This window comes from Geotrypetes seraphini, chromosome 4 (genome assembly GCF_902459505.1).
Source record: "Geotrypetes seraphini chromosome 4, aGeoSer1.1, whole genome shotgun sequence".
Classification (NCBI taxonomy): domain Eukaryota; kingdom Metazoa; phylum Chordata; class Amphibia; order Gymnophiona; family Dermophiidae; genus Geotrypetes; species Geotrypetes seraphini.
Genome location: NC_047087.1, coordinates 293,292,080 through 293,305,658, shown reverse-complemented (window position 1 = coordinate 293,305,658; position 13,579 = coordinate 293,292,080). Strand labels below are relative to the sequence as shown.

General features: G+C 44.6%; 1 protein-coding gene across 9 annotated transcripts in view; it reads left to right on the top strand.

Annotated features, from left to right (window-relative positions):
* ACTR1A (actin related protein 1A) overlaps nucleotides 1–13,579 on the top strand; it is a 108,952-nt gene that overhangs the window by 20,256 nt on the left and 75,117 nt on the right. For 5 of the 9 annotated variants that reach the window (XM_033940105.1, XM_033940107.1, XM_033940110.1 and 2 more), the window contains one exon: nucleotides 3,221–3,285. In XM_033940105.1, coding sequence (XP_033795996.1) covers nucleotides 3,221–3,285 — 65 coding nt within the window. Of the gene's footprint in view, nucleotides 1–3,220; nucleotides 3,290–10,861; nucleotides 10,997–13,579 lie in introns of all 9 variants that reach the window. The other 4 variants (XM_033940111.1, XM_033940114.1, XM_033940112.1 and 1 more) reach the window with 2 other exon arrangements.

The following is a 13,579-nucleotide window of genomic DNA, read 5'->3' as shown; positions in this document are numbered from 1 at the left end:
TTTGTAAAAGGGAGAGGGGTTAACATAAGCAGTGCCTCCGCCGGGTCAGACCATAGGTCCATCCCGCCCAGCAGTCCGCTCCCGCGGCGGCCCGAACAGGTCACGGCCTGTCTGAGTCACCAGAAGGGGCCCCCTTGCCACCTTGGTTTCCCATTGAGTCCTATCTTCCCATCGAAGTCCTAACCCTCTGGTCTTGCACATGCACGACCTGGTTGGATTTCTATACTTATTACCTGGTTAGCTTTCTATACCAGTGTTACATCCCAGAACCTCTCTCAGTATCCCACGATCCCCCTATCCCTCAGGAATCCGTCCAATCCCTGTTTGAATCCTTGTACCGTACTCTGCCTGATCACTTCCTCCGGTAGCGCATTCCAAGTGTCCACGACCCTTTGGGTGAAAAAAAACTTCCTTGCATTTGTTCTGAACCTATCTCCCTTCAGTTTCTCCGAATGCCCCCTCGTGCCTGTTGACCCCTTCAGCCTGAAGAATCTGTCCCTATCCACCTTCTCTATGCCCCTCATGATCTTGAAGGTCTCTATCATATCTCCCCTGAGCCTCCTTTTTTCCAGAGAGAAGAGCCCCAGCCTATCCAACCTCTCGGCGTATGGGCAGTGTTCCAGCCCTCTTACCAGTTTCGTTGCTCCCCTTTGGACTCTCTCAAGTACCGCCATGTCCTTCTTGAGGTACGGCGACCAATATTGAACGCAGTATTCCAGATGTGGATGCACCACCGCTCGATACAATGGCATGATGACTTCCCGCGTCCTGGTTGTTATGCCCCTCTTTATGATGCCCAGCATCCTGTTGGCTTTTTTCGAGGCTGCTGCGCACTGTGCAGATGGCTTCAGTGATGCATCCACCAGCACACCCAAGTCTCTCTCAAGACTGCTATCTCCCAACAATGCCCCCCCCCCCCCCAATTTGTAGTTGAACAACGGGTTCTTTTTCCCTATATGCATGACCTTGCATTTTTCCACGTTAAAGCGCATTTGCCATTTGTTTGCCCAGTCTTCCAGCTTGTCCAGGTCCTTTTGCAGGTCCTCACACTCCTCCCTGGACCTAACTCTGCTGCACAGTTTGGTATCGTCTGCAAATTTTATAACCTCGCACTTTGCCTCCTTTTCCAGGTCATTGATAAATATGTTGAAGAGTAACGGCCCCAGCACCGATCCCTGTGGCACACCGCTCGTGACTCCCCGCCAGTCAGAGTATTGTCCCTTTACTCCGGCTCTCTGTAGTCTACCCGACAACCAGTGCTCGATCCATCTGTGCACATCCCCTCCCACCCCGTGGTTCCACAGCTTCCTAAGCAGCCTTTCATGTGGCACCTTGTCGAAAGCCTTTTGAAAATCAAGGTAAATGATGTCTATAGGTTCCCCATTGTCCACCCGACTGCTTATTCCCTCAAAGAAGTACAGAAGGTTCGTTAAGCATGACCTTCCCTTACAGAATCCATGCTGGCTTGTTCTCAGTAGGCCATATCTCTCGATGTGCTCGCAAATACCGTCCTTGATCATAGCTTCCACCATCTTCCCTATAATTGAAGTCAGGCTCACCGGCCTGTAGTTCCTGGGGTCACCCCTCGATCCCTTCTTGAAGATAGGTGTGACATTCGCCAATTTCCAGTCCTCTGGTACCTCTCCAGTTTTCAAGGATAGGTTGCAAACATACTGGATTGTGCCCGCTATTTCTTGTCTTAGTTCTTTCAGAACCCTTGGGTGGATCCCGTCCGGGCCCGGCGATTTGCCGCATTTTAACCTGTCTATCTGCTTGAGGACATCCTCCTTACTTACCTCTATGTGTTCTAATTTTTCAGCCTGTTCCCCACTCATGAGCTCCTCTGAGTCCGGTATATTAGATGTGTCTTCTCTCGTGAAAACCGACGAGAAGAACGGGTTAGTTTGTGATTACATATTCCATACTAGGCGAAGGTGTTTTCTGTGTTCTGTGTGTTCGAAAGACATGGTTTTCAGTTAGGATTGATCTGTACTAGTCTGGCTTGTTTAGTTTTACAATGGGTTTATTGATGTACTGCTCACTGCAATATGTAAGATGCTGCCTTTTTCTAGGTACACTCATGTGATGTGTGGATTGTTACTAAAAACCATGTTTTTCATACAGAGGAAGGGGGGTCAAAAAATGATGGGCCTTGGGTGTCACATATGCTAGATAAGTCACTGCCTTCATAGTTTATATCTAATCCACAAGCCTGCTTTTAGGACCTACACGGTATGTAGCCCTCTGAGAACCTAAAGGATATAGCGGTATATAAGAAATAAATTACATTACATTACAATTTCACTTCTCATGTTATCTTATCCATTCTTATTATGCAACTGCCCAGATAAGCATCATTCTTTGACGTGATTGGACATTGAAAACTAACGGCAACAGTGTTCTCCCCAGAAATTTTTTCCAGCCATGAAAAACATTTGCTGCATTTAGTGTGCCACAAAAAACATTTTCTCCGTTTAGTGTGCCGGAGTTAAAAAAGTTTGAGAGACGCTACTCTATACCATTTGAAAGAGGGCAAATATCTAAGTATTCATTTCTAGAATTGGATACTTCTTAAATTTAATAAAAATATTATGGAACAAGTGTCAAATCTTAAGAAAGGTAGTCATATTGAGCATTGGAAAATAACTAATAATAATTAACTAATACAAATAGTACACATTTAGAGCTCCTTTTACTAAGCTGCGATAGTGGTTTTACCGCGCGCTTAGCTCGTGCAGAATTGCCGCATGCACTAGACACTAACGCCGGCGTTAGTTCTAGCCGTGTAGCACGGCAATTCTGCACGCGCTAAAAACGCTATTGCAGCTTAGTAAAAGGAGCCCTTAATTTTCCCCACTACTAAATTTTCCCTTCCTGCCCCACCCGGCTACTTTTTCATGCCCCCCGGCTGGAAAAAATTTCTGGGGAGAATACTGCTATGCCATAAACTGTTCCAGACAAATTACTGGACATGTGGTAGACAAAGCGTGAGCATATTCGGGTGTGGCGTGCCAAGTTTACACTTAAATTTCTGCCAGAATTTGATTTTATTTTTATTTAAAATATTATAGTATTTCTTTCTTTTTTTTTTTTTGCTGGTTGCTTGAGAGTTCTAGTTGCTTGAGTTCTGGTTAACAGAAAGTCTACTGTATTTGCTTTGAATATTCTGTGAAATTATAATTTAATTTTACAAGAACACTTTTCTTATTTTTATTTGTAGGGCTCTGGTGTAATTAAAGCAGGGTTTGCAGGTGATCAGATACCAAAATACTGTTTTCCAAACTAGTAGGTATATTTTTACTTCTTTATCTTTTCTGTATAAATGACATTAGATTTTTAATATCTGTATTTTTATAATCTCTGCATGAGCATGTTATGATCTTGCGGTTGGTTTTCAAGTGTGGTATCTTGAAAATATCTCTAGACAGATTGGTTTTCAGTAAATTTCCTTTATGTATTCATGAAATTATTGTATATGTTTCGTTTAAGAATCACGTTAATTTGTATGCTTTATAACACTTGAAATCAGACCAGGCTGGAGTCTTAGGGACCAGATATTAGAACTAGTGCACTATGGGGTCCTTTTACTAAGGTGCACTAGCCAATTTAGTGCACTCTAGCACGTCCATTATATTCTATGAACACGTTAGCCTTTAGCATGCACTAATATATAGCACACACTAAAATGACTAGCACGCCTTTGTAAAAGAGGAGGTATATTTTTAATTTAGGTAAAATTTATTTTATTGTTAGGTTAATTGGTATCATAAGTGGTAGTCTTTTCCATGTTTTTCAGAAGGTTTTTTTTTTGTTTTTTATTGGAGGGGGGGGTGTAATGTTCCACTATGTCCCAAAGATTAGGCCAGACTGATGGGTTATACTTATCTGCCAGAAGTGGAGATAGAGGATACTTGCTGAGAACAGATGCACAATAGCGTTAAAGGCAGAAATCTGCCATGCTCTCTCTTTCCCAAACTTTATAAAGGGGGTTCGTCAGGTGCTGGTTGAACAGTGGCTACCATCAGATTTATACCTAAATGAGACAGATTTTTATTTTATTGTTGACATTGTAACTATCCAACAAAACCCCCTTTATACCTAAATGAGACAGATTTTTATTTTATTGTTGACATTGTAACTATACAACAAAACCCCCTTTATACATTTTGAGTTACGCGATTGTGGGTTGGATATAGTCAAAAGTGATCCGCTTTGGTTTGTTTTTGATACTCTCTATTTCCTGCAGGCTGATAGAGGTTTACCCTGTGATGCTCTCTGAGTGGGAATGATGATTTGCTCCTGGGCAACTGAATTTGACCAGTTGAGCTGGGGATTGAGTAGCTCTGCTGCTAAGAAGCTTTGGGTGCAAACCTGGTGGTACCAGGTCCTCCTCCTTGCTGTATTTTCCTGTCTCATTACTAAGAGATCCCATGTGACTATCTCAGGCTTTCTTGAATTCAGACAGTCTCTGTTTCCACCACCTCTTCCAGGAGACTGTTCCACACATCTACCACCCTTTCTGTAAAAAAGTATTTCCTTAGATTATTCCTGATCCTATCACCTCTTAACGTCATCCCGTGCCCTCTCATTCTAGAGCTTCCCTTCAAATGAAAGAGACTTGACTCATGCGCATTTATGCCATATAGGTATTTAAACGTCTCTATCATATCTCCCTTTTCCTGCCTTTCCTCTAAAGTATACATATTGAGATCTTTAAGTCTGTCCTCATACGTTTAATGACAAAGACCACGCACCATTTTAGTAGCCTTCCTCTGTATCAACTTATCCTCTATCATCATCTTTGCCTCTAACAGTGCAGAATATGTACTGTCATCACATACTAGGCATACCGCCACAGTCAGATGCTTTTAATCACTTTTGCTTTTGGCGATAAGACCACAAACTTCAACCCCATTTTGGACAGTGGCAGATTGTTGATGATTCATCTCATTATTTTGCCAGAGTGGCCCTATTTATTTTTGCAAAAAATGTTCAGTGATTTTGTCAAGAATATTCTGGGTAGTATTTCACCAAAAATTTCTGTTTACAGGATGGCATGGATGTGTATTAAGTATTAAGATTTTTTTATTAAGTTAGTCAAGTGGTCACTAAAATCAACTGTTGCACACCTAAGGTTACTATATTTTTGAAGACAAAAAAAGAGGATGCATGACTTCGCTCATACTCTACCCGTTTCCTTAGTCTCCCTTCCCATCCTCTGTACCCTTTTAGTGCTCTCTCTCTTTCTCTCCCATCTAGCACTACCCTACTCTATGCTCTTTTCTCCAAAACTCTCTCCATGCTGTTTCTCCAGCCCCCTCCCATTCCTCCTCAGATGCTGCTTCCCCTCATGACCTCTCTTGCTTCTGATTCCCCTACCTACCTCCCTGGGCCCAGCTGCTGTAATTTAATCTTTGGGCAGCATCAACAAGGTAAGCCTGCTACTGTCGGCCTTCCCCAGAAGCCGCCTCTCTGCAAGTCCCACCTACATGGGAACAGGAAGTCGCTGCAAAGAGGCGACTTCTGGGGCAGGCCGGCTAAACCTGGACAGACTCTCCCATTAAAAAAAAAACCTGTCTGGGCACCCAGACAGTCCTCAAAAAGAGGACATGTCCAGGTTTTCTTGGACATATGGTAACCCTAGGCACCCATTCAGAATGTCTTAAGGAAAAACACTGCTGGGTTGGCATATTGGGATTGCACTGAACTACAGGCCTCTAAATCAGTGCTCTCTCTAAGGAGTGAACGGGTCCATGTTAATTTTTTTTCATGTGAGTGACAAGTTCTAAAAACCAGCAATTTTTGAACTCAGTATTAGCAAAGCATTTCTGTATAACAACATAAGAATAGCCTTACTGGGTCAGACTGATGTTCCATGAAGCCCAGTAGACCGTTCTCACGGTGGTCATTCCAGATCACTACTATCTGGCAAGAACCCAAAGAGTAGTGTCCGAAGATCTAAAGGCGAAAAAACAGTGTGACAAGGCAGTGGCTGCTGCCAGAAGGATTCTGGGCTGTATAGGGAGAGGCGTGGTCAGTAGAAGGAAGAAGGTGTTGATGCCCCTGTACAGGTCATTGGTGAGGCCCCACTTGGAGTATTGTGTTCAGTTTTGGAGACCGTATCTGGCGAAAGATGTAAGAAGAGTTTAGGTGGTCCAGAGGAGGGCGACGAAAATGATAGGAGGCTTGCGCCAGAAGACGTATGAGGAGAGACTGGAAGCCCTGAATATGTATACCCTAGAGGAAAGGAGAGACAGGGGAGATATGATTCAGACGTTCAAATACTTAAAGGGTATTAACGTAGAACAAAATCTTTTCCAGAGAAAGGAAAATGGTAAAACCAGAGGACATAATTTGAGGTTGAGGAGTGGTAGATTCAGGGGCAATGTTAGGAAATTCTACTTTACGGAGAGGGTAGTGGATGCCTGGAATGCGCTCCCGAGAGAGGTGGTGGAGTGTAAAACTGTGACTGAGTTCAAAGAAGCGTGGGATGAACACAGAAGATTTAGAATCAGAAAATAATATTAAATATTGAACTAAGGCCAGTTACTGGGCAAACTTGCACGGTCTGTGTATGGCCGTTTGGTGGAGGATGGGCAGGGGAGGGCTTCAATGGCTGGGAGGGTGTAGATGGGCTGGAGTAAGTCTTAACAGAGATTTCGGTAGGTGGAACCCAAGCATAGTACCGGGTAATAGCTAAGAAGGAAAAAAAAAAAAGAATTTAAATTGAATCAGGTTGGGCAGACTGGATGGACCATTCGGGTCTTTATCTGCCGTCATCTACTATGTTACTATGAGTAGCAACATTCCATGCATTGGCTTCCCTCATGTCTTTCTCAATAACAGACTATGGATGTTCCCTCCAGTAAATTGTTCAAACCTTTCTTAAAACCAGCTAAGCCAGTGGTCTCGAACTCAAACACTTTGCAGGGCCACATATTGGATTTGTAGGTACTTGGAGGGCCTCAGAAAAAAATAATTAATATCCTATTAAAGAAATGACAATTTTGCATGAGGTAAAACTCTTTCCCTAGCAACAGCAGAAGATGAATCCAGAGACCAATGGGATAGCACACATCTACCAGCAGGTGGAGATAGAGAAACTGATTAACAGGTGGTCCTATTGGCTGGCACTCCTCCTGTATCTCCAGTATTCTCTATCTCCCAGCAGGAAAAGGTCGCTATTCAACTAGCTCCTGAATTCTGGCTGTGACTGGAAAATTATTTTCTCCTGTTGAGGTTTCTCTTCAGTGAGACTGCCATTCTGTTTCTCCTGTTGAGGTTTCTCTTCAGTGAGCTGGCAATGCTATTTCTCCTGTTGAGGTTTTCTCTTCAGTGAGACAGGGGCGGCTGAACGGTGCCGGCTTTAAGGGTTACACCTGGGCCCCCCCCCCCCCCAGGTCCCTGCCTCACCCTCCCTCCATTGCTAGAGGGTCTGACTGGGTCTCAATTTTTTTTCTTCTTTCCCTTCTCTGTTTAAAAAAAAAAAAAAAAGGAGACCACAGTTGCTACATTCTGCTCTGTTAGTGCTGCACATTCAGCTCTAACTGGCTTCAACCGGCCCTAATAACAAGCTTGTGAGTATGTATGTTTTTTTATTCTTGTTTGAACTTCAGGTTCTGTTTGGGAGTCTTAGTACTGTGGGTTCGGTCAAAATATGTTTAAGGTATGGATGTTTTGTGACTAGAAATCCGTTGAGGGAGCCGGGACTTTCTCGCCCTTTGCATACATGCACTTGGTTTCCTTGTTGGTTACAGCGCGGCAGTAGCGGTGCGATTTCATGCTCGCACTTGTTCTCCTCATTGGATTTCAGTGCAGCAGTAGTAGTCCTGTTTATTCCAAGGCACTCTTTCGTCACGCATGAGATGGGACATGTTTTTACCGGCGCTGTGGGAAGCACCGCACCGTTCTTCTGGTTATTCTCCGAGCCTTGCTTTCTATGCAGGCCACGGCAGGGTAAATTTTGCGGGGCTTGAATCCGACTATGTTTTTAGGAGCGTTGATGCGGCGGCCACGTGTCAGCGAGAATCAGGCATGCGCTTGGGTCTCTGGCGATGGCGGGAGAGCTGCAGCGTTCCGGTAGCTTATTTACAGCTGACTTTGGTCAGGGTATGCCACGGCTTCTCTCCTTTCTGGTTCAGACAAGTTGTACATGTTTCACCAGCTTTGGGACAAGCTTGGGCAGATTTATATGTCTGTGTTCCTGCTGTATTCCCTTGTAGGAAGCTGCTAGTTTAATCGGACTCTGGGGTTAGCACTCAAGGGGATTACCAGACAGACTCTGACCTGTGCTAGATCACCCAGTCTCGGTTTGTCTCCGGACTGGGTCGACATACGGCACAGTGAGATCAGCAGTAAGATAGTGCCCTGTATTTCACACAGGTATCTCATTGTCTCTCTTGGGGTCCCTGCAGATTGAGCCTTTGTTGGTAACTGTCCTTCTTATTTGGGCTTCTGTGCTGCATGTGTCTAGTAATGGCATAGGATATATATGCCTAAAGATAGTACTAAGTTTCCAAGTTCAGGCTGTCTCTATGGGCATAATGACACTTCGCATCTTCCTGCAGCCAGGACTCTCTCTCTCTATTTCTGAGGGGGCCTGACTTCAGATTTCCATGCTTATCACGCTGGTTTCTCCTGTCGCCATCTTCTCATGGCACATGCTAGACAGACCCCCCGACCAGACAGGAAGGGCTGTGCAGCTAACCAGGAGCCAGCTAACCAGGAGCCTTCTAACCAGGAGCCAGTTACCTATTCTATCAAACGCGCGGAGGAGCACGCGCTGTGTGGCGGTTAGCCTCATCCCTGAAGCTCTCATTAGCGATGTGAGCTTTGTCTGATACCTGTTAGGATGCTGTTGTTTTCCACAGAGCGGTAGAGGCAGCATCTAGTACGTATTCACTTTAAAGGACATACGTATTTCGCTCACGTTGCATGGAGTTAGTACTGTTTTCATGGTTCCAGTATACGCCTCTTTACATTGCGAAATTTGATTTTACCTAGGAGAATTTCTTTCTTCTTACAACGTATGGTGGCGTCCAAAGCCTCCATCGCTCGATGGGTCCAGGAGGACATTCTTTACGCTTGCTTGATGGCAGGGAGGCGGTTGGCGAAAGAACTTCATGACCATTCCGCCAGAACGATGGCTACTTCTTGGACTCGGTCCAGAGGTTTTTTCCTTGGTGGAGTTTTGTCTCGTAGCTACTTGATCTTCCGAGAGTGCTTTCTCTCAGCATTACTGGTTGGATGTGGGGGCGCATGCGGTAGATGCGTTTAGTGCTTCGGTTGTTGCGGAGGGGCGTTTGCTTCCTGCTTCCCACCCAGATTGAGGATTGCTTTGATACATCCCATTGGTCTCTGGATTCATCTGCTGCTGTTGCTAAGGAAGGAAAAATTATGTTCTTACCTGTTAATTTTCTTTCCTTTAGACGCAGCAGATGAATCCAGAGCCCCACCCTTTCTGGATATTGTCAGTCAGTTTTTTCTTTTCCAGCTTTCGAAGTTTGTTATTATTGATGGTTGTATTCTGTATTATTGCCTTTTGAGATTTGTTATGAGAAAGAAGGTTTTTTTTTAACTTTCTATGCCTTTTGATGGTTACGGATGCTTGGGCAAGGAGCTATACTGGAGATACAGGAGGAGTGCCAGCCAATAGGACCACCTGTTAATCAGTTTCTCTATCTCTGCCTGCTGGTAGATGTGTGCTATCCCACTAGTCTCTGGATTCATCTGCTGCATCTAAAGGAAAGAAAATTAACAGGTAAGAACATAATTTTTCCATACTGAAGATAAGGGGGAGTGCCAACCAATAGGACCACCTGTTAATCAGTTCTCTATCTCTGCCTGCTGGTAGATGTGTGCTATCCCACTAGTCTCTGGATTCATCTGCTGCGTCTAGAGGAAAGAAAATTAACAGGTAAGAACATAATTTTTCCTTTGCTCATAAGCCCCTTTTGACCCAACTCCTTCTCGAACAGATTTAAGTTTTAACTGAGGTTATACAGTGTAAATTCTCTGTTCCAGGTTGTGCCTAGTAAATTAAATCATACAAGACACAACAGTCTAAAGAACTTCAGTTGCAATATCTCAGCATATACACAGGGGTCCCAGGTATCAAATCCCACACATCCCCCCATATCCCCATGCGGGTTTCCCAGGCTCCTAATCCCACCCCTCTCCCTTTATCCCCATACGAATTCCCAGGCTCCCAAACCTATACTTCCCCCTATATCCCCATGTGGTTTCCCAGGCTCCTAATTCCACCTTTCCTCATATATGGGGGCACATTAGTACAGTATTTATGGTGCAAAGAAGGTAAAACAAAAACACAAAGGGAGCTAGAAATAATGAAAAAGTAATAATACAGTAATCATAAATCAGACCGCTGACAGTGCAATTGGAGTACCTTTATAACTGTTTGTCATGTCTTCCTGGCCATTCACACAAACACCCAGACAGATATGATTGGAAAGTACAGCAAAAGCTTTATTTCTCACAGTTCCTAAATCTGTTTCTTCACAGACTCGGGTGTTTCAACATTATTTTCACTTCATATGATATTAGTTTTTGCCTCAGACTAATTCTCATGTTTTCATATACTTATTAATGCCAGTCTATGGCTGTGGTCAATCTCTGCCACACCCAACAGTTTACTCATCACAAAATACTAGCTTACCTTAGTCCAGCTCTCAGTTATCACACTTGGACAATCCTACTTACAATTCCACATCTTCCCAGAGTTCTGTAGCAACCCAAGGTTAGGGAAGTGTTTTACCTCTGAGATTTCTCTGCTCAGGGAGGTCTCTTCCTCAGGGACCTCCCTGATTAACTCCCCACTAAGGCATTTTATCCTTCTTTCCAGCTGAGTTCTGCCCCTCTGCTTCAGCTGGATTGCATCATTCTCCCGTTGTGCCTCAGCACTGAGCTGCAGAGGCTCAGTTCCTTCTGGGACCTGGAGTCCACTTGCTCCTGGATTAGCTGTCCCTGCAGCCCAAAGGTACATGTATAGCACTGGTGAGGGAGGATCCCTGACCAGCTCACAGTGTTTTTAAGTGGGCAGGGCTAGTAGTTTCTTGCGGCTTTCTATTTGTTATCCTATCACCCATGCTGTACGACTTGATGGATTGTTTCTCATCTTTTATGGCCCCTGATGCAGATGGTATCTTTAAATATGGCTATATTGGATCTTTCTTTGTCATCGGCAGCAGATGAATGCAGACACTTGTGGGTTTTGACATCCTCCAGCAGATGGACATATAAGACAGAATTCAGTTCTGTTGTCCTCTAGGATGCAGTACTCCTTAATCAGCCAGTGTGTTCTCTATCTCCAGCAAGTAGTAGACTGTCTCACTAGCTCCTCATTTCATCTTCTGATTTGCATACCAAGGGTATTTAGGTAGCTCTGATGCCTACTTGGGTTACACCTGGTGGAACTAGGTCCCTCTCCCCAACCCCTCTGGCCATTCGCCTCTTCCTCATTCCTTCTTCCTCACTGAATAGAAAAAAAAGCCAGATAAAAGGAAAAGAGCTCTGCGTTCCTAGGAGGGGAAAACTTCTGCAAGCTTGTCAGTGTGCATCTTCAGTGCCTGAGCAAGAAAACAACAGTATGCTATTTTTGTGAGTGCCCCATTAAATTGCCTGTCAAGTTCCTGCATGTGGCCAACAGCTGACCGTGGCCGGAGCTTTGAGAAGAGAAGAACATCAGGGAGCAAGTAATAATAAATACATCAGGAAAACTAATATTTAACTTTCCAGTGCAATAGGAATGGTATGCTGAACTTTAGGGTACTCTGTTCATTCAGAGATTCCTTTTGATAAGGGTCTACTCTGCCTGTGTAAATAGGAGCAGATTTTAAATCTGTAGCTAACAGGTGTATCCTTCAGGGACCTGTTTCAGCCAGCTGAAGATTAGTGGAGCCCAGGGTTTACTCACCCCTTTGACTTGGTCAAGGGCTGAAAGGCAGGCTGTTTAGGCATTAATAGTGTTCCTTTGGGGTGCTTATAGCGCTGGCTGCATTTTATCTACCCCTCCCAACCCTTTTTCGTGAGAGGTCTGGGATTTTGAGGGTTAGTCCGGCAGTCCAAAGATTCCAACGAAGTGGCTGAGTGGAAGCAGAGGTCCTGAGAGAAGCTGAAGCAGGCAGCAGCAGCATCATTTCCCCAGCACATGGTCTGTGAGTAAGGCTGTGACAGCCTGTTGGGGGGAGGGGGATCTTCAAAAGCTGTTTTTAACTGTTTCTATAGCTGGAGCCCTGGTCCTTCTCTACTAAAATCCTGATTTTTGAGGATTTTGATCAGCCCTGAGGTAATTTTAAGCTGTTTTTTCAGCTCTGAAATTTGCCAGTGGCACTATCTTTGATTTTCCTGACTTTTTTTTTTTCTGAGATATCAAACTTCTCCAAACACCTTGTTTTGCTTCCAAAGTACCAAGGATGGAATCCTCTGACTCTATATCATGCCTTGTTTGCGAAGGATGGGCAGTCAAGCAAAGCAGGGAGGCGGAAACTTCACATTCAGCTCCAAAGAGGCCGCTGTTAGGGAGTGAACATTTCCCCAGGAGCCCCACAACATTGGCATGGTGCACCAAATTAACTGGCGTATACAAGTAGAGGTATCTCCTCCCATCTGAAGGGGAAGAATTGCCTACTAAGGCCTTTACCCCAGAGTTCATTAATCTGCTCTGGCAGGCGTATGCACGTGGCCAAAATACACAATTAGGTTCTCTGAAGAGTGACACTCATCACACATCTCTAAGAATTCTAAGAGCGTTTCTTCTATGAGAACAGAGCTCCTCCTTGACTGTCAGTCAGACAGGGATTCAGGGGACAAAAGTTCAGATCCGGCCTTCTAAGTTGAAGATCAGGGTGGAGTTCCAGCTGTGGACACAGGAATGGATCCTTCCATATGGTGTCTGTTCAATTCTTCAGACCTGCCATACATTATTACTGAATCTCTTCGTGAGCTCAAGATATATCCGCCTCAGCTCCAGTCATCTCAATGTTCCCTTTTGAGTGAGGTCCAGTCTCAGCCCATGCCTTTCCATGGCACCCAGACATGAAACTCCTGGTTGCAGAGCCCTGGGAGGTCCCAGAAGGCTCCCTCAAAGGGGCAAATGCTGTATCCCATGGATCAAGAATTAAGCAAATGTTTGCTATGCCAGAGTTAAGAGTCCCTAGTGGCACAGGTGACAGTGGCACTTTCTTACCCAGTGAGGGAGGAGCTGTGATGAAGGATACACAGGACCATAGAGTAGATATGATCCTCAGAAGGCAGTTTTGAGGCCTTGGCCGTAGTAGTTAAGGCAGCGTCAACTGCTTCTTTTGTTGCACATGCCTACCATTCATGACTGCAAACCTTGGATATGACAGCAGCTGAGCCATTACTTCAGCTTGTGCTGGCAGGGGTGGACTATGTGGCTGACACACTTTATGATATAATTAGTCATGGTGAGAGTCTCCGCTTATTCCATCTCCACCCAACGCATGCTGTGGATCCAGACAATGGACAGGTGATTCAACCTCTAAGGCTCCCCTTCAGGGGACTTGCTTTTTGGCAAAGTCCTGGATGATCTTATGGCTAA